Below are 23854 nucleotides of genomic sequence, written 5' to 3' on the forward strand. Positions count from 1 at the left end.
TCCCTGTTCATCACAGGGTTCCCTCAGTGAAGACACAGCAAGAAGAACTCTACGCATTTAAAGCTACAACTGTCCAACCCCTAGTAAAGTAGGGAGAGGCCGTGCACCCACTGGCAGCAGTGCACCTCTCTGTTCATAACATCCTCTGCCAAGACCCCCAATTTATTAAAGTAACTTTAATTAAATGGCTGGAGGTGAAGTGAAAAACTAGCCTCTAGATCAGGGCTTTTCAACCAGCGGTACGGGTACCACCGGTGGTACATGGGCACCTGGCAGGTGGTACGCGACCATCCTAGAAAAGTGGTAGCGGGGGAGGGGAATGAGCTGAACCGGTGGCAGCACCGCACAAGCCTGAGCGAGAGACGGCTGGAGCTGCAGGGCTGTCAAGGCTCAGCGGAAGCACCAGGATCAGTGCTTCTTCGGGGCTGTCAGGGCTCAGTGGAAGCACCAGGATCAGTGCCGCTTTCCAGCTGATCGGGGCTTCTTCGGGGCTGTCAGGGTTCAGCAGAAGCGCCAGGATCAGTGCCAGGCTCCAGCTGGAGCTCGGCGCTGATCCTTGTGCTTCTGCTGAGCCAGAAGAAGCGCCGATCAGCTGGAATGTTGCAGCATCTCCAGGGTCTTGTGATTTACATTCAGATGCTTGGCAACTGATTCGTATTTATGACGGTCACCATGTTCCAGGGTCATGTGAAGTGACCAAAACCTGCTGCAACCACCCAGCAGACGGGGGGGGGGGAATAAAAACCAAACACCCCCCCCCACCCCCGCTGCCAATCCTCAACAGAAATGCTCACAACAATGAAAACCTCGGATAGGAGGAAGAGCACCGCCGGTGGGCGGCAGGCATCTTGCTCGGCTGTGGCTTGGGGGCCACTTTTTTCAGTGCCATTATAACTTCAAACAGTCACTAAGCAAACTGTTGTAAGTCGAGGACTACCTGTACTTTATCACTTTTTTCCTTTTTTTTTTTGGTCATCAAGTTTTTGACACCTTGCTAGGCGAATGGTGGTACTTTAGGATATGGTACTTGCCATATCCTAAAAGTGGCACAATGGGTGAAAAGGTTGAAAAGCCCTGTTCTAGAGCAAGGGTAGTCGACCTTGGCTCTTTTATGACTCGTGGACGTCAACTCCCAGAATTCCTGAGCCAGCACAGCTGGCTCAGGAATTCTGGGAGTTGACGTCCACGAGTCATAAAAGAGCCAAGGTCGACTACCCCTGCTCTAGACAGTTGCCACCATTCTCCCTTCAAGGCATTAAGAGTTATTCTTAAAGATGAAAGCAACCAGCTACCACTGCTTCACTCTGAAGGATTCCCCCTTTCTATGCACCCCCAAGAAGAGATTTTTTTATTGTTCTCTCAGGAGAGAACTTGCAATGCAGTGAAGGAGCAGCTGGTGGTGACCCAAAGTTAGGTAACAAAGAAAAGGGGAATAAAAATGAGGCTGGGTTTTTACCCACTGGCCAGCGGATCGACCTGAGCACTAACCTAAAATATATTAATCCATAGGACTTGGGCGGATTCTGAAGCATTTAGGCAAGTCTAAATCTGGCAAAGCAGAACCTGTTCTGGATCAGGATCAACTGGTGAGCTGAGCTGAGAAAGACACAGAGATGGAATACTATAGGAAAAAAAAAACAAAAGGTTTATTGCATTTCATGCATCTTTTAAAAACATGCATCGGCTGAATTGTATACTGTTACCCAATAAGTTGCATTTGCATGTCCAAATCTCCTTATGTCATTCCAAAATAGTTTGAGGCCGACTTTAAAGTCTTTAGAAAATAGGTTTTCTGGTTTTTTCCTGTTAATTTCACACTTGGAAGCTGCAGTTAGCAGCACCTGAATTTGGGACATAAAAAAAAAAAAAAGAGGAATCCCTCTGCCCATTCTCTCTTACACACACACACACACAAACAGACAGTATGTACACATGTACACGCTAACACACGTTCAGATTTAATGATAATAATGCGATATGCGCGGTCAGGGCTGAAACAGTATAAAGATCTTTTGATTTCAAATGTAATGGACGGGAGGACAGAAAAGACAAAAAAAACCCATCCCGGACCGCAGAGAAAGGAGAAGGCGTTGCCCTGCCTGGCAGAGCCCTCTATAAAATGCTCAACTTGGAACTACTGAGGAACGCAGGATTCAAAATTTATATATATATATATATATATATATATAAAAAATACACATATTGCATTGTAGTCAGTTCCTGTGGCATCCTCTCCTCCCAGCCAACATAAGCAGTTGATGTGATGCTGATCACAACATCTTTCTATCAATGAAGACACACCGTGGGGAGGGAATGGACTAGTTAAAGGCTGCTTCTGGACTTGATCAGTAGAACGTTAATCAAGCCGCTATGAATTCCGCCGCAACAGGAAAGCTTCTGGCTGGAGCTGATCAGTCTCCTGTGACCTGCGGCGCCTGTCCATCTGTGGTCTGATTGGTGGACTGGATGAACATGGGTTGGGTGATATCTTGACCAGCAGGCATAGTCACTTGTTGGATCTGGTAGAGTTGCTGGGAGGGAGGAAGCAAAATGAGACTTGTGAGACTGTTTTTGGTGGATCCTACGCCCTCTTAGACAGAGAGACAGCAGTTCAAAACATTTACACACCTTCCATAATAGTCCTCAAGCGGGAAAAACTCACGACTCGAATCGGAATCCCCTGAACTGCCAGGGAGCATCCAAAACAGGAAACTCCATGCTAGTTCTTCTCTTTTTTTAAAAATTAATTTTTAATATAAAATACCAAAATACAAAAGAAAATAGTAGGAAAGATGATAAGGGTGGAAAGTTTAAGAAAAAGAGGCAAAAGAAAGAAAAGGCATTCTCTTCCTACTCATCAAACCTCAACTTTTTACTGTTCGTAGTAGTATAAACCAACCCTTTCTATAACCGCAAACCTATCGAATCAGTAAAATCCAAAATCAAAGTTTCATTTTTTTCCACCTCAAGCATGAAGTCCAGAAGCAGATTCCAAGTAGAAACAAAAGTAAATTGTGGTTTTTTTCCCCCTTTAATCAGAGCAGTCAGTTTAACCATCTCTACTCCCAAGCTAGTTCTAAATTAGCAGAATGAATTAATAGGGTGAACATCCCATAGAAGAATGCCTCTAGCTTCTTCCTGTCAATTGACCATGCCAAGCTGCTCCAGCAACCATCCCTTCGCCCTGCCCCAAATGCAAAAACATCTACCTGTCCATCGGTAAACTGGCTGAACTGCTGCTGCCCCTGTTGAACGTCTGTCTGTGCAATCTGGAAAAGACATGCATGAATGACATTTGCAATTCTCTGATCAAGAGGGAAATCGGGGTTTAAAATAAATGCAAAAGAGGAACTGCAAAACATAAGAGACCGCTTGAACCTCTGGCCTGCCCTTTCTCCTGTGAATGCCATGCAATTTATTTATTTATTTATTTATGAGACTTATATACCGCTTTGTGGTTTTTGTTATTTATTTCCCAAATGAATTAACCTACCCATGGAAATAAAATATCTCTCCAAAGGAAGTTGAAGATAGATAGATAGATAGATAGATAGATAGATAGATAGATAGATAGATAGATAGATAGATAGATAGATATAGTGTGTGTGTGTGTGTGTGTGTTGGACCACTAGTGTTCTTTTTGCTGGTGCAATTTGGGACAATGCACAAGCCATTCAGACAGTCCACTGAGCAACAGGCCTATTTGCAGATATGGCTGTGAACTTTTCCAAATAAATGGCCTTCAATAAACACGGTCTGAAGTTCCATGACTGTAGAAACTGGGTGACAGGGACACAGATATAATTGAAGGCACACCCTTCTTAAGAAAGTAGATTGTCGGTATTCGTTGGGAAAGGCAAAGAGGAAAAAGGGAAGACAGACAGAGAAAAACAACCTGATTTGATACTAATCAAGGCAAATCCCAGGTTGCATGCAATGAAGCATCCAAATCTGACAGAGGTGAAGGCTACCCTTAGCCAGGATCTAAACAAAAGTACTGCTTTTAATGAATGCATTTAGCAGTTACTAAAAAAGGTTTTGCAAAGCAGGGGAAATTAGATACGGCGCCTGAACACAAAGAATGGCAACATGAAGGCTGGCAGGTGGCTCAAACAGAAAAGCTGACCGATAACAAAAGCCTGGGGGGGGGGGGAGAGAGAGAAAGGAACCAAGTTTCACTAAATTTGCAGAAAGCTGAATAAAGTTTTGAAGGAGGAGAGAGATTTCAGTTTCCCGCTTCCAAACACCAGGCCTTTTAGCATACTACAGAATTATCTCATTTTTAACGTATGTGAGGCATTTCTTGAGAATAGTGATGTCCAAGTGGGAGAGAGGATGTCAAAAAAGTCAAGGCGGTAGCTGCATCTCCATTTTTTGACACCCCACATAGATGCCCCTGAAACAGAGTGTTTATAAAACAAAACACAATTTATATTTTTCACAGCTAAGCAAACAAAAATGTGTCTGGGCAGATTTATGACAATAGCTCTGAGCCATATTTTTTTTTTTTTTGTCCTGTTCCATATGCAAAGGAGAGGGGCTAATACAACTTCTCCAAATAACTGAGGTTTTCTTTTTAAAAAAATGGGTGGTGGGGGGGAATAGTCAGCAAAATTCAAATCAGAACCTTCTGCCACTCCTGATTTCAATGGTTTTATATATATCTGGAGAAATCAATTCCTTTCTCAAAAGGCCAGGGGTATTTGAACAGCTCTTCTCAAGAAATCTGGGAGGTCAGCTAGTACCTGTTGCGTGTTGGCTGCAAGCGTCTGGATCTGACCCTGGACCACCTGGGTTCCAGACACAGGCTGAGCTAAGCGGATATACTGCAGCTGGCCGGCGTTAAGTTGGACCTAGAAACAGCAGGAGGCAGAAAGAGGACACAGAATTGGTCACCAGAGATGCACGGAGAGATTATACAGGAAGATGACATAGTTAAGACCAAAGATGTAACCATAAACATATATCCTTGGGGTAGAAAAGTGTTTCTTCCTGCTATCTTAGCTTCTGATTTTCTTTTACGGCAGCTGTAAGTATAAATCTAAATTAACTCGATGCTCTAGGGCCGTGGTGGCGAACCTATGGCACGCGTGGCACTCAGAGCCCTCTCTGTGGGCACGTGTGCCGTCGCCCCAGTCCTAGGCCTTCAGTTGGGCTTTATAAAACCTTTTCGCTTTAGGCCTCCGCCACCGTGTGCAAAAAAAATAAATAAAAAAATAAAGGTCCATCAATCAATCAATTTCAACTTCTCATGGGAAAAAAAGAGATCTTGCAAAGTTGGAATTGACTGATTGAACTTTTTAGTCTCACCCAGTCTGCTGTTACCACCGCAGCCACGCCCACCCAATGGGCAACACCCACCCAATGGGCCACGCCCACCCGGCACCTGATGATACATAAGTGGGTTTTGGGTTGCAGTTTGGGCACTCAGTCTCTAAAAGGTTTGCCATCACTGCTCTTGGGTCACACCTTTCATTTTTATTTCTATAATCCACTGTACATTTTTGCGGTTCATCAAAACCATAAATCACAACTTCCAACAATGTAAAGACTCTGGGATGAAATTAAGTGGAAACTGGAATGAAGGACTCCCACGGTGTACGTATCCACACTTCTTTTTCAAACCCTGCCCCATCGTGACACTCCCCACCCCACCCGCTCCCCCAGAATTGTGCCACCAAAATACAATGTCTAATGGTTGATTTTCAGTGACATAATGAAATTTTAAAAAGAAAAGGAAACAATGTCATTTAAAAAAAAAAGTGAAGATGGAGGCATTAAAAATCTGGTGTATGCTTAAGGCAATGATTCTGATGCCAGGAATCTCAATCTATCCCTTTTGGTGATGTTATGGTGTGATTGTTGGATCTCTGAGGCCCTTTAAAAAAGTGCAGCATCCAAAAAAAATGCTTGCTTGGCTCTGTTTTAGAACAACCTCACTACATTTAGAGATAGTTAACCTCCTGCCCGCCCTGCTGTATTTATACAAAACACAATTATATTGTGCTCAGGACGGCATCTTTTAATCAAGGAACAGGTGGGGAAGATCTTTTAGACAATCTGTCATTGATGCTCCAAATCTCCTGGAGCAGAAATTACAGCCTTTTGGACCTTGTCCCTCCACTGATTTCTCTAACGTGTGAGATTTTTTTTTCTCCCCAAATAACCAGTCCCTGAAGGCAAAGGGCAGCCCCCCCTGTTGCAAATACATACTTTCTGCAAGCAAAAGCTTCTTTACAGCTGTCTTTCTGCAGGAGGCTGAACTATGCCTGCAGGAGGAAAAGCTGTTTGCAAGCAGAGAGGGGCCCTGGTTAGACTTTAACTAGAATAACTAACTTAAAACGGACAATGCAGACATTAAGGGCTTAGACTTACTGCTCTGGTGCACACCACCGTAGAACGTCTGTCTGGGAAACCACTTGTTAAAGATAAGAGTGGGAAAGCTGGAAGGGTCAGTTTGGAGAGAGACCTTCAGAACCGGCCCGATTGTGAAAATAAGCATGGCATGTTTTGCAAATATCTGTGCGGCCCTGGTGAATGTGCGACTTTAAAGTGTTAACTCAGACTGTAATGCAAAACTGTTTCCTAAGATGAGAATGAAGGAGGGGGAGAAAAGAAAGTCAAGAAGCCGAATTGATGAGTGTGGAGGGGAGGGTGGCTTTAGCAAAGTTTTGAACGAGCTGCTTTTTAGAATGGGCTTTCTCTCTATAAAGGAGAAGGTGTCCAGCTGTGGCAACTTTAAGACCTGTGGGCTTCAACTCTCAGAATACCTAGCTGAGGAATTCTGGGAACTGAAGTCCAGAAGTCTTGAAGTCGCCACGACTAGACACCGCTGCTCTAGAACTTGGCAGTCAAGATGCAGACCCCGCACACGCAATTGGACCTGAACCCAAACCAGCCAGCAAAAAAAAAAAAAGGACTAGTGCTGGTCATCCAGAGGTTTCTGCAGGAGAGGATTACCATTCCCTTGGGGACATCCCTGCAGTGATCCACGACTCTCTCCTCAAATGGAGCCCAGGGCTTCTGCAACTTTTATAGCAACTTTGACCCTCACCGGTATTTGCTGGATTTCGCCCGTGTTGGTGATGATTTGCTGCATGACTTGCATGGTGGGCGCGGTCCCGCTCTGCGCCGGCTGCGTCTGCCCCTGTGGCTGGGCCTGAACGATCTGGACCTGCTGCCCTTCGCCCACCTGCATGGTCACAGGAGTGGTCTGACAGAAGAGAGGCAGACAAGAGAAGATGGAGGACGTCTCAGAGACATTGGTCAGCTGCACTCGTGTCCTGCAACGTGGCCAGGACCGCTCTCACAATCCACAAGCAAGTGGAAATGATCCCCTCTGTTCAGCGTCGCAATCTTTTAGACAGAGAAGGCCCATATATATATATTTGTTTTCTGAGGTTTTCGCGGGTGTTTGTATGTAGGTCTTTGGTTGTTCGGGTTTTCTCTCGCGTAAAATTGGAAGTGTCTTGGCGACGTTTCGACGAAGTCCCATTCGTCATCTTCAGGCTGGTGTTTTCAGCTTCGTGCTTGCTCCTCGAAGCACGAAGCTGAAAACACCAGCCTGAAGATGACGAATGGGACTTCGTCGAAATGTCGCCAAGACACTTCCAATTTTACGCGGGAGAAAACCCGAACAACCAAAGACCTACATATATATATATATTCAGATGCTAATACTTAGAAAGCAAAAGATAGCCCACGTTTCATTTTTTTAAAAATTCAAATTATATCCTGTTCCTTACTCCGGTGTTTCAAGGTGGCTTCCTAGCCCCTTGAGAATAACCTTGGCAAGCAATAATAGTGGCCAAACAGCCAAAGGTGGACTTGAATGAAATGAAATGGAAGCTCCAGTCTGACCTTGTAAAACAGGGGCAGCCAGGATTGCATGTCCCAAAATGACTGCCAACATTAACAAAGAGAGCATGGTTATTCCTATAGATACAGCCTACGGATCTGCTCCAACTACTAAGCTCCAGGAAACACAGACAACATACGGCCAGCCAGATGTTGCTGGAACTCTAACGTCATGTAATCCCAGTCAATATGACCGGGGAAAGAGAATAGGTTCTGCAGCAAAGGCCATCTTCTTTCTTTGCTTCTCACTTAGGAAGGCAGTGAGAAATCTGACCATATTTCCATTCCCATCCCCGCCCTCATTGGGCAGTTCTTCCATCTGCAAGTCTAAGGAGTTGACATGAGAGTTAAGATGTTTTGCAGTTTGGCCAACCTCATGAGGTCGGTCCTTATAACACACTAAGGCTAGCCTAAAACAGGGCTGGGTAGTTTACAATTCAGCACATTGTAGGAGTGCAACCACAGCACGTTGGAAGAACCTGGTCTATCTATTAAGCCACAATACCTTGAGGTTTTTTTTTTTTATTTGAATGCAGCAAGATACCCCAATGTAGCATATTGCATTTTGTTAACTTTAACATGCTGCCTGATCTCAGCCCATCATGCCTCCTTCGCAAATCAGAGGGCAGCTGATGCCGCTTTCCACCTGCTCCCCAAACTCAGCGTGCAAGCTGTGAAAGGCCAGCATACCAACCTGCCCTTGCTGAGGCTGGGCGATGATAATCTGCCCGGGCTGGATTGTGGTGGTGGATGTGGTTGTCTGCTGGCCCGTCTGCTGGCCCTGGACTTGGACAGCTGCTGGCTGCTGGGCCAGAGTGAAATAGTACTGGACGGGCTCTGCAGGAGTCACAGCCTGGCGTACCTCCTCCTAGCCGAATGGAGAAGAAGGTGGTTAGGTACAGTAAACTAAGCTTGAAACATGGATTCCAGCAGAAATGCAAACAGGCATGGAAAAATTAGGATTAAAGGTATACAAATGTCAAGATTTGCTTCCCCTCTGACTCATATTTTAATATTTTTTTTTTTTTGGGACACTGCACATCAACCATCTCTTCTGCTCTGTTTTACTTTCTCCCATCTTAAGAGAATATTCAGGCCTGGTGGCTGAATCTCCATTCCTTTCTTGAAAGACAAGGAGCATCCAAGAAATGAACAGGTCTGCTATTTTGGGGAAAAAGCTTTCCGGGCCAATGAAAGAAAAGAGGTATTGTTAACAGTGAGGCCAACGAGCTGATGAAAAATGTCATTTGCTTACTTCAGTGAGATTTAAAACTACAGGCGGTACTCAGTTTACAACCATTTATTTAGCGGCTGGTCCAAATTAGAAGGGCACTGAAAAAGAAAAAAGTGACCTATGAGCAGTCCTTGCATTTACAACCATCACAGTCTCCCCCCAAGTCACATGATCAAAATGCGGGCCCTTGGCAACCGGGCATTCGTTTAGGATGGTTGTAGCCAAAATCTGGGCACTTGGCTACTGGCATTTGTTTAGGACGGCTGTAGGGACACATGATCATCATTTGTGACCGTCCCAGCCAGCTTCTGACAAGCAAAGTCAATGGGAGAAGTTGATTTGCTTAATGGCCATGTGATTCACTTAAGAGCTGTGTGGCAAAAAAAAAAAAAAAGGTTGCAAAATCAAGGGGTGACGCGCTAAACTGCCTTGCTTTGGAACAGAAATCCCGGTCCCAACTGTCATCAATCCAGAGCTCCCTGTATTTGGGGTTCTTGGGGCAAATTACGAAGGCAAAGAATAAAATGCAGTCATAGCACAGAAACAGGTAAGGATAACACCTTAGTACAACGGCTACAGCAGTATAACAGGAGCACTTTTCGTCTTAAGTGCCTGCCCAAACTCTCCCATCAAGACCTCTCCCCCCACCTACCCTTCTGGTGCTCTGCCTCCCTCCAAACGGTGAGCTGAGAGGACAAGCTTGGAGACACATTTTTGAGTTCCCCCAAGTCATAACGAGGAGCTACAATTTCCGAGAGGACCAGTCCATGCCAGGAGGCGTAAACAACCTTCCCCCAGCCACCACAAAGTCACAGCTGAGAGTGTAGGATGTTTACACGCACTGCTACATGGTTAGGGTTAAATTGGCGAAACACACACACACACGAGGGCTACTGGCAGGTTAACTTCCACCACCTTCTATGCAAAATGGCTGAGGCAAAAAAATAAAATAAAATAAAAATAAAAGGGTACAGAGGATGCTCACCTTAACTGGGACTGAATTCAGTCTTAGTGACTCATTTTTCAAAGGCGATGCTAAGATCTAGTGTGGGGGGGGGGAAGTCTCTCATCTTCAAAGGTTTTAAATAGCAAATCCAGCGGGTTATTTTCTTCTTGGGACTTTTTCCAAAAGACAGGCGTCATTTTCTTTATTAGCACGTCCCCTAAACCTTTCACGATTTTAAAAAAGTCATCTGGCACTTGGAACGACTGCTAAGTCTGAATGAATCACGGCTTCAAAAGCACTACCCAAACTGTTGTCTGGCCCACTTGCCAGCAACGATGTCAGTGGGCACGGCCAAGAGACGCTGCTGCCAAAAATGAATCCCCTCCATAGCACATAAGGACCTCTTGTGAAAAGCCACTGGCCTGCGTCAAAGCAGCTGACCCTGGACCTACAGGGTGGGGGAGAAAAACCTTTCTGGGAAAGAAAATCCTTTGCTGACTTCAGTAGAGTTGGAAGCCGCTGCCCAGACAGAATGGAAGCTGACGAGAGTCGCCCCTCTTCCCTTTTCATCTAAAACCAGATTCATGTCGCTGCAAGACGTGAGCACTGGACAGATTCCTGTTTGGAAGCTGGAAAAAGAGGAAGCTGACATAATTGGCTTCCTGCATTTTTCAGGGCACCCTTAGACCTGGGGGGGGGGGGTTTAAGGCTCTGTTCAGCCTGAAAAAGGCAACTGCGATGAGAAAGATCCAGCAGGAACCCCATCCGGGCTCTCTTAAGCTAGACCAGGGGTAGGCAACCTTGGCTTTGTTATGACTCGTGGACTTCAACTCCCAGAATTCCTGAGCCAGCATGGCTCAGCTTGGAAACCTCTCCCTTTCCCTTCAGCGTGGCTGGCTCAGGAATTCTGGGAGTTGAAGTCCACGAGTCATAAAAGAGCCACAGTTGCCTACCCGAGCTAGACTATGGTAGAAGGCTCAAGATTTTAGAGGTCACAGCACGCAACTATGGATGGTTGTATTGGACAAATCACTACGTCTAGCACAAGATGGGAAATGTACTTCAACACCACCTGAAGGGCACCAAGAAAGATCCTTTACGTAATGGCTGGAAGGGGGTTATTTTTAAAACAATCTCCAAACTACAGGAAGAGAGGTGACTGCTACCTCCAATATATCAAGCAATCCAAGTGCTCTTTATATATTTCATCTCTTCATTTCCTGGGAAGATGAATACTGCAAGATTGCTCTCAACATCTTGAAAAGTCACAGCTCCGCGAGAAACTGTTTTTAACTTTTCTTCCCCAAGTTTCTAATGTGGATACTTGATATGCTTTTGTGCAATAAGGAGTCAGATGGTATGTGGAAGCTCCTTATTTCAATTTTAAGCAGCTCTATTTTGTTTCCAAACTAAAAGTTGACTAGCGGGGCGTCTATTAAGGAATGACAGGCTGAAAACAAGAAGCAGCAGAAGCAACCCAGGGCTGCCAAGATGGGAATCCCAACAGAATTGTTTTATTGCAATATGATTTTCATCCAGAGTTCTGCAATGTATGACTCAGAAAACATGGTAAAAGCATGATAAGGTAGTGCCATAGTGAGCCAACATATTTGTAGAACTCGGTGCAATTAAAAGAAAAAAATCAAGACATCCAGGCATCAAAGCTGTCTTCATTAAATCTGTTTCTTCAATCTAACCAATCACAGAGATACGAAACTCTTCATTATTCTCTTTATGTAGCTATAGTTGTGATCGCTGCGTTCTCCAAATGGCTACCAAGGATTATCTCAAAAACACAAAATAGTCACAAAACATAAACATTAATTTAAAAATGTTGCTAAAGTGGTCTGTGGTAGTTTCATAAGTTATAGAAATGTCCACAAAGGAAAAGAATCATTAATACCTAAAGCTTCCTGGAAGACTTGGGAATAAGGACGTGTCTTTCTGTTCCTCTTCTTCAAGACCTCAAGTCAGTCTGTATGCAGACCTAAACTTAATGGATGTCTACTCCTTTTTTTATTTTATACTTCTGTATTTTTTTCCCTTTGTTAACTCAGTATGGATACCTTATTTAATACTGTTATATAATAATAATGTTGGAAGGGACCTTGAAGGTCATCGAGTCCAACCCCCTGCTCAGGCAGGAACCCTACACCATTTCAGACAAATGGCTGTCCAGTCTCTTCTTAAAAACTTCCAGTGTTGGAGCATTCACCGCTTCTGGAGGCAGGTTGTTCCAATGGCTAATTGTTCTCACTGTCAGGAAGTTTCTCCTTAGTTCTTGGTTGCTTCTCTCCTTGATTAGTTTCCATCCGTTGCTTCTTGTCTTGCCTTCAGGTGCCTTGGAAAATAGCTTGACTCCCTCTTCTTTGGAGCAGCCCCTCAGATATTGGAAGACTGCTATCATGTCCCCCCTCGTCCTTCTCTAGACATACCCAATTCCAGCAGCCTTTCCTTATATGCTTTAGCCTCCAGTCCCCTGATCGTCTTTGTTGCTCTTCTCTGTACTCTTTCTAGAGTCTCAGCATCTTTTTTGCATCGTGGTGACCAAAACTGGATGCAGTATTCCAAGTGCGGCCTTACGACTCGTATTTGTTGTATCAATAATGATGCATGGTTTTTGTTTTTTTTAGTGAACCAAGAATGCCAGCTATTCAAAGCCACAGAGAATTACTTGAATCTGCTCGTGAAGTCTGGAGATCAGTAACACTTGAAACCTGATGGTGGGGAGCACTGGAGTCATTCCCACATGTGGCCCCAAGGGGCAACAGGAGGAGGACAGATACAAAACAGTGCCTTGCTTGTTCTATATTTGTAGTCAAGGCTCCTCTGAAACCAAAGCAAGCCTGTCTTGGCATTTACCAAGGAGAGAAAGTGGAACAGACGTCAGAGCACTGCTATCCACCCCGCTGCTGGGAACGTTCATACAGTGCAGTGTTGAAGAAATTTGCTCCCTCCCCCCGGCCCTTCGTGGCACACCTGGATCCTTTAGGAATCCTACATTACTGGCAAACTCGAACGCCGCTGAGCTTGCCCCGGAGACAGAAACCTTAAATCTTAGTTACCTGCACAATACTGTCATTCTGCTGTGGCAGAAACAGATTTGCAATGCTTTTCAAGTATACTGTTGTGAACGTTCAGAAACGAGCGCTTGCAGTCAGCCCTTTTCATTACAGGGCGCTTTGGAACTGCCCATTCTATTTTTAATGGAAGGAACAGTGTAAAAAAAAAAAAAACACCATGTAGCAGGAGTGGGAACCTTCCATTCCCCCCCCCCCCGCCATCCAAGCCGGAGAGGCCAAGAACAGCAGCTGAATAACATCTGGAAGATTGCAAGTTCCCCGCTTCCAAAGCGAGGCCCCTTGAGGGACACTGCAATGCATTTGTTATATAGATACTTCTGCAAAGCCACATATCCCTTCTCTGATCCTGCAGCTGGAAAGGTCTGCCTTGTTTTAAGGGGAGGGGGAGATTTAAACCCATGGAGAGCAAACACTGTACTAGAATCGCTGTTCTTTTTACATCCTCCCTACAAAAATTGCAGCCTTATACTTGCTATACCAGCAAGGAATAACATTGACAATAACATATTTGGACGAGGCTTCTCCGGAGTCACTGAATGTCACAAGTGGGAGCCGATGCGTAGACATCAGACTGTATTTCAGCGGCACTAAACCGTTCACTCAGCAGCAATCCTGAAAAGTCAATTTCCCCAAACCGGGGGGCGGTGAGGCTTCTCCATGGAATGCCTTAGGCCAGGGGTTCTCCACCTGTGGGTCGGGACCCCCTTTGGGGTCGAACGACCATTTCACGGGGGTCGCCAAACAACGCAGTCCGCCATTTTTTTCCCCTTTTCCTTAGCTGTGCTACTCCCTTTTATTCTATTGGCTTTTGAAAGCCAATAGAATAGACTCTCTTGAATAGAGTCTAATTCTATTGGCTTTCAAAAGCCAATAGGAATTGTCCAGGCTGTCTCTGCCCTGCTGAGCCCGCCAAAAGTCCCATTCTGCAAACGGTGCTGCACCACTTGAGTAGTCCTCGACTTACGACCGGTCGGGGGTCGCGGCATTAAAAAGGTTGAGAACCACTGCCTTAGATAAAGGACAGGGGCAAACATCAGGCTTCAAAGACCTACCCGGTTTTCTGTGTAAACATCAAGACCCGGAATATAAAGCAACGGCTGAAGAGCCAGACATATGATTAGGATTCCAGAACTGGGTATTTTTGGAGTACATTTAGCAGCTGAAGAATTTGTTTTCAGGGCAATAGTTAAAGCTCACCGGTTCCTCTTCCCACCATCCTCCCGCAACCACAACCCCAACTCCTAGTTCCCCAATTTTCCCAGGCATTTTTGTACTTCGGTGACCTAACATAGGAGGGAGAAGTGTGCTTGGTTTGTTGCTCTTGTGAGTCAGAAGTCCTGGTTATCTTTTAACAGTCTTTTTTTTTAATTAATTTTTTTCCATCAACATATGTTAATTTTTCCAATCGAACAAGTTGTCTGGTGTTTGCTAAGCTAATACATGTTCACTTCCTAATTAAATTTTTTAAATTAAAAAATAATAATAATAAAAAAAGAAGTCCTGATTATCAGCTGAACTCCACTCTGGAGGTCTTCCAAAGGTAGATCACCATGCCCTAAGAAAGCATGTTTCACTCAGAGGCAAAGGAAAGAGACCACATACCTTATCTTGAGGTCTCTGGAAGTAGATTACAAGAGCACTCGATGCATTTGCAGAGGTTTTAATTGTCCGATTTTCTTCTGCATTCTAAGGCTAGTCTGAACAGAAAGCAGCAACTGAATGGATTCCAAATCCGAAACCTTCGCTAGCCCGGTGTCAGCCAAGGCCCCGTTCTGTCTCAGGAGGATGGTGGCAGCCTGCCGCTGTAAACATCCGACTGAAAGCCTCTCCGCCTGCACAGCTTCCAGTCAAGGATGTTTACAGGGGCAACAACTGCCCAGATAGATTCGCAACGAGGCTCCCCCAACCTGATGGGGTCCCTCGGGTGCAAGAAAACCATGGTATTTGCACACGTGGGCCGATTCCCACGTCAAATGTCCTGGAAGACACGGAGTTCTAGGGAAGATGTAGCTCACTAGCAGTGTGAATTCTCCATTCAAGGAGGCATAGGTTAAGTTACCTTTATTAAATCTCTGGCTAGTATTTGTCCAGTCAACTGGGAAAGGTTTTCTTGACCAGGCAAAATACAGACGTCGCAAATGACCCGTTGGAAAAAAAGTGTCCCGTTCCTATGCACAAGGCAGAAACCTGTGACATCATGCACAGGCTATTGCTTATGTAACAGGAATCCTGTTGGGGAAGCAATCAAGGACCCAGTAGTGAGCCCAGGGCAGGGAGGAGGGCACACACAGCCTTTCAAATCCATCCTCACGCTGCTTTACACAACCCCTAAAACATTCAATTATCTGAGTCGAAAGCAGCAGCAACACCACATGTTACATTTGAGAAAAGAGCAAAAAAAAAATAAAAAATAAAACGAAGGATTCTGCAGAATAAACTACATTAAATTCAACTAGCAGACTAAAGAGAACCATGTTTGTTATTTACATAACATCTGAAAAGAGGAGGATTGCCAGAGCTGGAGGAATAAGCAGCTCCATTCACCAGACAGAATGTAAAGTTTGGCAGGCTTTATATTTAGGACAGTCCTATATATTTATATTTGGCAGTCGTATATTTAGGACCGCCGCACCCAGGCCCCCTACGCCCTGATCCCTGTTGCGCTGCTGCCCAAGTTCTTCAGCAGCTGCATGCTATGTGGCGCAACGCGCCGCTGCCACTTGCGGCAGGAGGCCACGTGGCTCGTCGTGCTGCTGCCACTGCTCACAATCGGCACAACGAGCTTCGCAAGCCCCCATGGGGAACTAGAGTTATATACAACAAAGTCACAATATACACACAAGCCCACTTCACTAGTTTGCTGCAGCTGAACCCTCATCTAGTCTTATCAGATTGCAGAGCTATGGAGAAGGAACAGAAGGCCATCCTTATACCTTTAGAGGTGTCATATTAGATGGCTTTTAGAAGAAAGATAACTGAAGAAGGTTCACACCCTTGTTCAGCTGATAGACCTGAATTTTGGAGTGCTTCCTTTGTTTGAACTGCTTCCATTTCAGCTGGCCAAAAGACCATGGTCTATGACCATCAATGTTCGTTTCGTTGCAAGAATCTTCCATTGGTGTCTGCATCTTTTACCTCTGGTGTGCTGTCTTTTTAGATTGCAAATCTAAGACACCAATTTTCTTGCATTTATTGGATCTATGAGTTGCTCTAGGGAGCTTTTTCTCTGGGGAATAAGATATAAATCCACCTGGTGTCCCATAATACAGTACAGAAATAAGATGGAGCCTGAGCTTTTAGCTTGGTTTACACAAAATATTTACACATCTTGGGAGAAGAAAGAACTTTCCGACTGCAAAAAACAGTCCCCACATTCTTTTCCATGGATAAAATTACATTTCGGACTGTGCTGATCTGTTTGCACAAGTCTTAACCAAGAAAAAAAGCTTTTTCTTCTTCTCATTAATTTCCACTGACCACGATAACATCACAAAGTTATAGTTAATCAGATCTGGGCATGTTACATCATCATCAAGGGCAAACAGTGCACGTTCCTTCTGGATTAATCAAGTCCAGATTGCAAACATATAAAGAGAACACACACACATAGATTCACTTTCACGCTCACCTGTCGCTTTGGAGGTTTAAGTTCATCCCTCGGAACGATGTCAATGAGAAAGTCAAATTGATCAAACTTCGTGATGGCCATAGCAATATCATTTCTCTGTAACAAAAAAAGGAAGCACAAGGAACATTTGGTTTCTGTAACTCTAGCTGAATGAACGCTGTTGACACTGGCCTTGATCAGCTTAACAGGAAAGGCAGAGAGAATAATAGGTGATGAAGATGAAGATGACATAAAATCTTAACAATCTGAAGGTACACTAAAACTCGTACAGGAAGACTATTTTCAAACTTCCCAGTTCCCTGAGGTTTTTTATTTATTGCGCTGCAAGATCAATCAATACGAATGCTTTGTATTATATAAAGTTACTCAATCCCAAAGATATGAAACGCTGTGAGTTGTATTTAGTACAAGTAATCCTTAACGACTGAAATAATAATAATAATAATAATAATAATAATAATAATAATAATAATAATAATAATAATGTCCTGGTTAAGGAGTCGATAGGTAGACAAAATGCCAAATCCAGTCTGAACATCTGGCTGACTGTGCGATGATTGATAATAATAATAATAATAGTAAAGTTGGAAGGGACCTTGGGAGTCATCTAGTCCAACTCCCTGCTCAGATAGGAAACTCTGTACTATTTCAGACAAATAGTTGTCTAATCTCTTCTTAAAAACTTCCAGTGTTGGACCATTCACCACTTCTGGAGGCAGGTTGTTCCACTGGTTAATTGTTCTAACTGTCAGGAAGTTTCTCTTAGTTCTAGGTTGCTTCTCTCTTTGGTTAGTTTCCATCCGTTGCTTCTCCTCCTGCCTTCAGACACTTTGGAGAATAGCTTGACTCCCTCTTCTTTGGGGCAGCCCCTGAGATAATGGAAGACTGCTATCATGTCCCCCCTCGTCCTTCTCTTCATTAAATTGGACATACCCAATTCCAGCCACTGTTCCTTATATGCTTTAGCCTCCAGTCCCCTGATCATCTTTGTTGCTCTTCTCTGTCCTCTTTCTAGAGTCTCAACATCTTTTTTACATCGTGGTGATCAAAACTGGATGCCGTATTCCACATGTGGCCTTACCAAGGCCTTGTAAAGTGGTATTAACCCTTCACGTGATCTTGATCCTATCCCTCTGTTAATGCAGCCTCCCTAAGAGGCATTTAAAGCACAATTCTGAAGGCTGCCCTCCCTGATCATGTGACTGCATTTCGGGTGCTTGAAAACGAGCCCACATTTACAGCTATTGGCAGGGTTCCATGACTGCTTTTGACAATATTTTTGCTGAAAACTGACATTTACCTGCCGTTTTTGGCAAAATCAGCCATAGAGAAAAATCAGTTTGCTTAACAAACATTCTCTTAACAACTGGGTGGGTCATGTACCAGGGAGAATGCAATGAGGTTTTAAATCTCCTTCATCCTGATTGTCCTGGATTCCTGGGCTGATCTCATCTTAAGCTAGCCTACTAGGTTGTTGTGAGGCTAAAGAAGAGAGCGTCCCCCCCCCAACCTCATTCGAGACAGGTGGGAAGTTACACGTTAGGTATGTTTATTGCTTGTTGCTTCAGGAAGTTGTCTACACTGTTGGATGGAACAAGGCCACTGTTCTCCGTTGATTTGATGGGCTCCATAAAACAAGGGGGAGAAATCTGGCTTTAACAAGCTTTTACCACCAGGTGACATTTCCTGAAGCAAAGTGGGCTGTGTGTGTGTGTGTGTGTGTGTGTGTGAGAGAGAGAGAGAGAGAGAGAGAGAGAGAGAGAGAGAGAGAGAGAGAGATGGGCAGGGTTCATTACGATAGTAAGTCGAGGACTTCTTGTATCACGTAGATTTGTTCTTGTATCACGTAGATTTGTTATGTTTGTTTATAAAACTTATAGGCCGCCTACCTTACCTCAAGGTAATTCTGGGTAATTTAAAACTCATGTATCTTTTCTACAGCATACTGGATCACTGCCCTTGATCTAGGACTGGAGGCGTGAAGGATCTTCTATGGCAAAGGGGAGATCAATCTGCCCTCGTCCGCAGGAAACAACTGCAGTGTGCAGAGAGTTGGCTTTGCCCTTTCTAGTCAGAAAGAGCAACTATTTCAAAAATTAAACAAGCTGACTCTACTCAGGAAAAGGCATTTCTGCTCTAATGCTGCCGTCTTCTTCCTGCTGCCTCTGCATTGTGGTTGTTAGATTGTGAATCTACAGCAGAGGCTGTTATCTTTTATAATCTGCATGACACTTACTAAGCAGTTAAAAATGTCTAAGGGCTTACCAATGATGCCATTAATAATTCCAAAATGAATGAATGCTGTAAAGTACCCACTACGAAAAATTGCCACTAACGTTTCTTCTCATCTACTTTTAATTAAAGTTCTGAATGCTTCTTTTTTCTCCTGTGTGAAATACGGAGCTCAAGAATCTCCATTTTCATTTTTTCCCTGTATACAAGGAATAGGCAATGTTAGGGTGGCCAGCTAATACTTTGCAAGATGGCCTGGACTACTTCAAGTACTGTAAATCTTTGCTCTTAACTGTAATTAATTCATCTTCTAGCCGGTTAAAACAATTTCTATGCAGTTTTCATTTCAAGTGTGATAAATGTGCCGTCAGTCTTCAGCAAACAGGGCTACAGTGCCACAAAAGGCGGGGGGGCTAAGACAGCCCACCTTTGTTTTATTCCAAGGTACCAACACTTGTTGCAAAATTGCAAAGTCCTCTTGGGAAAGGCAAAAGATGGGAGCAAGGGACATTTGAAACGCCCGCTGGTGATGCCCATAGTTATGATACAATATCAGCAACAAAGGGCTTTTTTTCCTACCCACTTCAGAGATAAGGGAAAGCAAAGTCATCCTAGGTTTGTGGCATGAAACAGACCGGGATTCTTAAACTGGGCAATTTTTAAGATGCGTGAACTTCAGCTCCCAGAATTTAGCGTGCTGGGGAATTCTGGGAATTGAAATCCACACAGCTTCAAGTTGCCAAGTTGAAAAACATTGCACTGGACCTCTGACACACCACCCATCCTGCAATATGTTTCGCAATCTAGGTCAAGAGAAGCAAATTTGAGTATGCTGGTTAAAAGAAAGAAAAAAGGGAAGATTGTCAACTTGCTGGCTTGCAAGATCTGCTGAGCTAAAATCGTGCACAAGGGTGCTGGAATGGTGACATACTGGAATGTAGGCTTTTTCCTCTCCGCCTGTAATTGTTTGCTGACTTGCAAAGTGCTAGAAGTTTTTGGGACAGAGGAGTAAATAGTAACTGGGTAGCTTCAGGGCTCAGCTAATCAGTTAGATAAGCCGAAAGAAGCACAGGCTAAGTGGTGAACGTGTTTGGGAAGCCCAGGTGGCGAGGAGAAAAAAAAAAAAACGGGAAGAGGTACATTCAGGAAGTGAGCACGTGAGTCAGGATATAATGCAGCAAAATTAAAAGTGTATAAAAATCAGAAGGCAGCGTGCTGGATGGCTTCCAGAATTTTCCCCTGAACTTGTTCAGAGAAGGTTAGGCTGATGGAATCCACATTGCCAGTCAGTCTGTTAGTCTATCTGCCTTTCCCAATCTAGTGCCCTCCCGATTTGTTGGGACTACACCTCACAAGATTCAAAACTAAGATGGGTGGCATAAAAATTAATAAATAAAAATATTAAACTTTCGCAATCTCTAATAAACCTATTTGCTAACAATTCACGTGTCAATGCTGCGAATACTGTATATTCTTGCTTTGACAATATGCAAAACTGTCTGGTATTTATTGGGTTAATACTTGGCTTAGAGTGGGGGAGGAAAAAAGCCCGGGGAAAGAAAGAGGAAGTAAACTTTTGACCTTCACACTAATTGGATAATGTGACCTGTGACTGCATGAGAAGGGAGGGGTTTAGCAAGAAAAGCTTGATGCCAGCAAAGGAAGTTCAGATTCTGGCATCAACCCGTCCATCATGGTGACCGGCAAAACTGTAGCTCTGCAATAAAGACTTTAGGAAACATGCCTGAAAGTTCTTTGAAGTGCTTCATTAGTTGGAACCTGTGACATCACGGGAAATTCGATAAAACACACAAAGCCAAAACCCCCTATACCCCCGCAATTCAATGTTTGTTTCAAAGATGCCTCTAAATGAATACTGAAGCCAATGCTCAAAAAAAGACATAGCTCGTCACCACTGCTCTATCTTCCCCCCCCCCCCTGGGATGCTGGATCTGTGTCTGCAGAGACCGAGAAATAGAAACTGGAGGAAGAAGAGTTAAGTTCCTGTTTGATGCTTTTTACTGTCAACTGGCTTTGCAGGGGAGATGCTAATCATCAAGCATTTGCATTCCGAGACTGACTAGTAAAAGCCTTGCTTCAATCTAGTCTTGCTTTGATCTAGGCCCCCACCCCTAAAGCAGGAGCAGGCAAAAAGTAAAGAAGACAGCACAATTTCAGGATGGTAAGCAGTCGTTTTACCTGCAAAGTCCTGCGTTTGTTGTCTTCTGTGTGTATCCAGGCTCGTAGTGTCAACTCCGTGATGAATATCTGAGCAGCCTTGGCGAACAGAACAGGAGCTTCTGCGCTGATCATCTACAGAAATGAAGGTGCATTTAACCTACTGACTGTAGTAAAACAAGACAATTGCGGGACCCTGTATTCTCCCCCCCCCTCACCCCAAAAAAAGAGCAGAGCTTTCTTTGGGATAAGCGAGAGCTATTACAACTTACATCTTGGGAAATAACCTATAAATAAGAAACTTTATCTTCCAAGAATGATACATAGGGAAAGTTATCCCTTTGGTCCTCACAGCAACCCCAAAAGGTCAAACAGACAGAATTAGAGGCTAGTTCGAGGCGACTTGCTGATTGTTTTGGATTAATTGAAATTGTTACCTGAAATTCCCCAATTTTACCACCCGGTCAAATATGTTAGGACTGAAACATGCCATTTTCCAGCCAGAGAATTCAAGCTTTTAAATATCAAGGATACAAATATGAAAGGGCTTCACCTCTGGGGCCTCAGCTCAAGCCCAGGAAAATGACAGAGAAGACAAATGTTCATGTCTCGACATTTAAGAACAAGCACATATCAAAATAAGTAACTAAGTAAAAGGCAGAGTTTGTCCTTGGCTCCCAGACGTTTCGTTACCAAACTGGATAACATCTTCAGCAGAGTTTGGGGTGAAGTGTCTTCTTCATTTATATCAGGTCCTAGGTCAGAAGTCTTGACAACTTTAAGACTTGGGGACTTCAGCTCCCAGAATTTCTCAGCCACTCCACAAGTCTTAAAGTTGTCAAGGTTACAGATCCACCCTAGGTGGTCGGTTAGTCTTGTGACTGTTACCTTGTTTGGTAATGAAACGTCCAGGAGCCAAGCAGCAAGCTCGGAGGACAAACCTCTGCCTAAATCTATAATCCAAGCTACAAATATTCTCTACAATTTCCGAATAAGAACAAGCATGGCACGTTCCAAGCCTTTGGCAAAGACTAACCAGCTTCCTCTCTCACAAAAGGAAATGTCTCTTTTAATTTTGACTGCACTGCTGGCCTCAGTGAACTTCCTGTTGCTCTCAGGCTACAATCCCAAGCACGGTCCAAATAACAAATAAATGCCGTCATATAAAAACATCTTGATCCTGGAATTTTGATCAGTGAAATAGGACATAATACCATCACTCGGCATTATAAAGCATGGTGAACCTTGTTTTCAGATGCTTTCCCGAAGAAGCATTTTCTCAAGTGAGTAAAGCTCCTTCAAAGATTGCACCAAGCATCTTAAAGAGTTTTTATGTATTCTCATTAAAAAAAAAAAAGTCTGCTGTCCATTTTTTTTAAGTGGTCACAAAACCTTTTAAACAAAATACTTTTAATGAAATAATGGACTAAACGTTGATCCCTTAAGTTTTAAGATGGAAGTGAAAATAATCTCATCTGGTATTTTAAGAAACCTGTTTTCAGGAACCTCTTTGAAGAATTCTAGCTTTGCACTGCAGGGTAGACATTAAACATGTGCAGCCTTTGAAATCAATCCGGATTCAATTTGTAATTCGTTAGAAATGGAACAATATTTCACACACAGCTTACTTCCCAGACAGCCAAGTCTACATACAAAACCTGGCCAATTCTCAAAAGGAGTAGAGCAAAAACAACACTCAGTTTCCCATCTTTAGCCTAGTGAGGAAGAGAAGTTACAGCTTCTACTGCAAGCCTGAACAATGGTCCATGTAACCAGATTCAATATCTACATAAAAGAGGAGAAATTATCCCAATGAACCATAGGTCATCTGCAAAGAAAAGTTAAGAGGGGCACAGAGACCAAGGTAAAAAAAAACACAAAAAAACCCACCACTATCAAATGTGTCTGTCAGGTGAATCTGTTTTTATCAACTGGAACAATTTGAAAAGTGCCCTGCTCCAACCAATGAGGATTTTCACCTTTGCAAGGGTGTCAGTTTCACTGACCCCATTCCCATCCTGTGAGAACTACAGTCAGCCTGGAGGAACCTAATCTTGATACTAAGAATGGGAGGGGGGAAGAAAGAGAGAAAGGGGGAGAGAGAGCAAGAGAAGAAAGGAAAATGGGACTAGGTTTGCTGTTACAGGTTAAAACATAAGACCGTTGTGCCTTTTACAAGGTGGGATGGACACGAGAAGGTTTAAAAGAAGTTCACTTATATTCAGAAGTGAGTATCAAGAGCAAGCTACCATTAGAAACTTGTTTACTATGGAATGTCAGTTGCTGGGAACAGCAACGACCAAAGAATGCCCTTATTGTAGACTTCTTAGGGGACCTCACTAGCACTTGTAAGGACTAGTGGCGCTTCTGCTCGATTGAGCAATTTCTCAGATGTGCCACAAAGTTATGATTTAAACCAGTGGTTCTTAACCTTTTTGAACGAATCGCCCCCTTGAGCCAATGAGGAAGTTGTCATCGCCCCCCTCCGCCAACATAACCTCTCAATCACAACCTAGGAAATAATTCTTCAATTTATGCAAACACTTGTTTTGTTTTCTTTAAAATTGTCATCAGGACATATCACTGCAAATAATTTATTTCCAGTCTTTTCCCCATATCTCCCATATTCTGGCCAAGGGCGCGCCACTGTATGGGTAGAGGCTGCTGCACAACGCGCATGAAGATAAGCGATGCGT

At 43.8% G+C, this 23854-nt stretch overlaps 1 protein-coding gene across 1 annotated transcript in view; it reads right to left on the reverse strand.

The window, feature by feature from the left end:
- Nucleotides 1-1619: 1619 nt before the first annotated feature.
- NFYC (nuclear transcription factor Y subunit gamma) overlaps nt 1620-23854 on the reverse strand; it is a 50130-nt gene continuing 27895 nt past the window's right edge. Inside the window, exons 4-10 of the mRNA XM_039329799.1 lie at nt 21180-21293; nt 16749-16844; nt 8552-8725; nt 7055-7213; nt 4746-4853; nt 3210-3269; nt 1620-2531 (exon numbers count right to left, since the gene is read on the reverse strand). Coding sequence (XP_039185733.1) covers nt 2412-2531; nt 3210-3269; nt 4746-4853; nt 7055-7213; nt 8552-8725; nt 16749-16844; nt 21180-21293 — 831 coding nt within the window. The 3' untranslated portion in view covers nt 1620-2411. The remainder of the gene's footprint in view (nt 2532-3209; nt 3270-4745; nt 4854-7054; nt 7214-8551; nt 8726-16748; nt 16845-21179; nt 21294-23854) is intronic.

This window comes from Crotalus tigris, unplaced genomic scaffold (genome assembly GCF_016545835.1).
Source record: "Crotalus tigris isolate CLP2741 ecotype Arizona unplaced genomic scaffold, ASM1654583v1 scf7180000017614.5298720, whole genome shotgun sequence".
In the NCBI taxonomy this organism is placed as follows: Eukaryota; Metazoa; Chordata; class Lepidosauria; order Squamata; family Viperidae; genus Crotalus; species Crotalus tigris.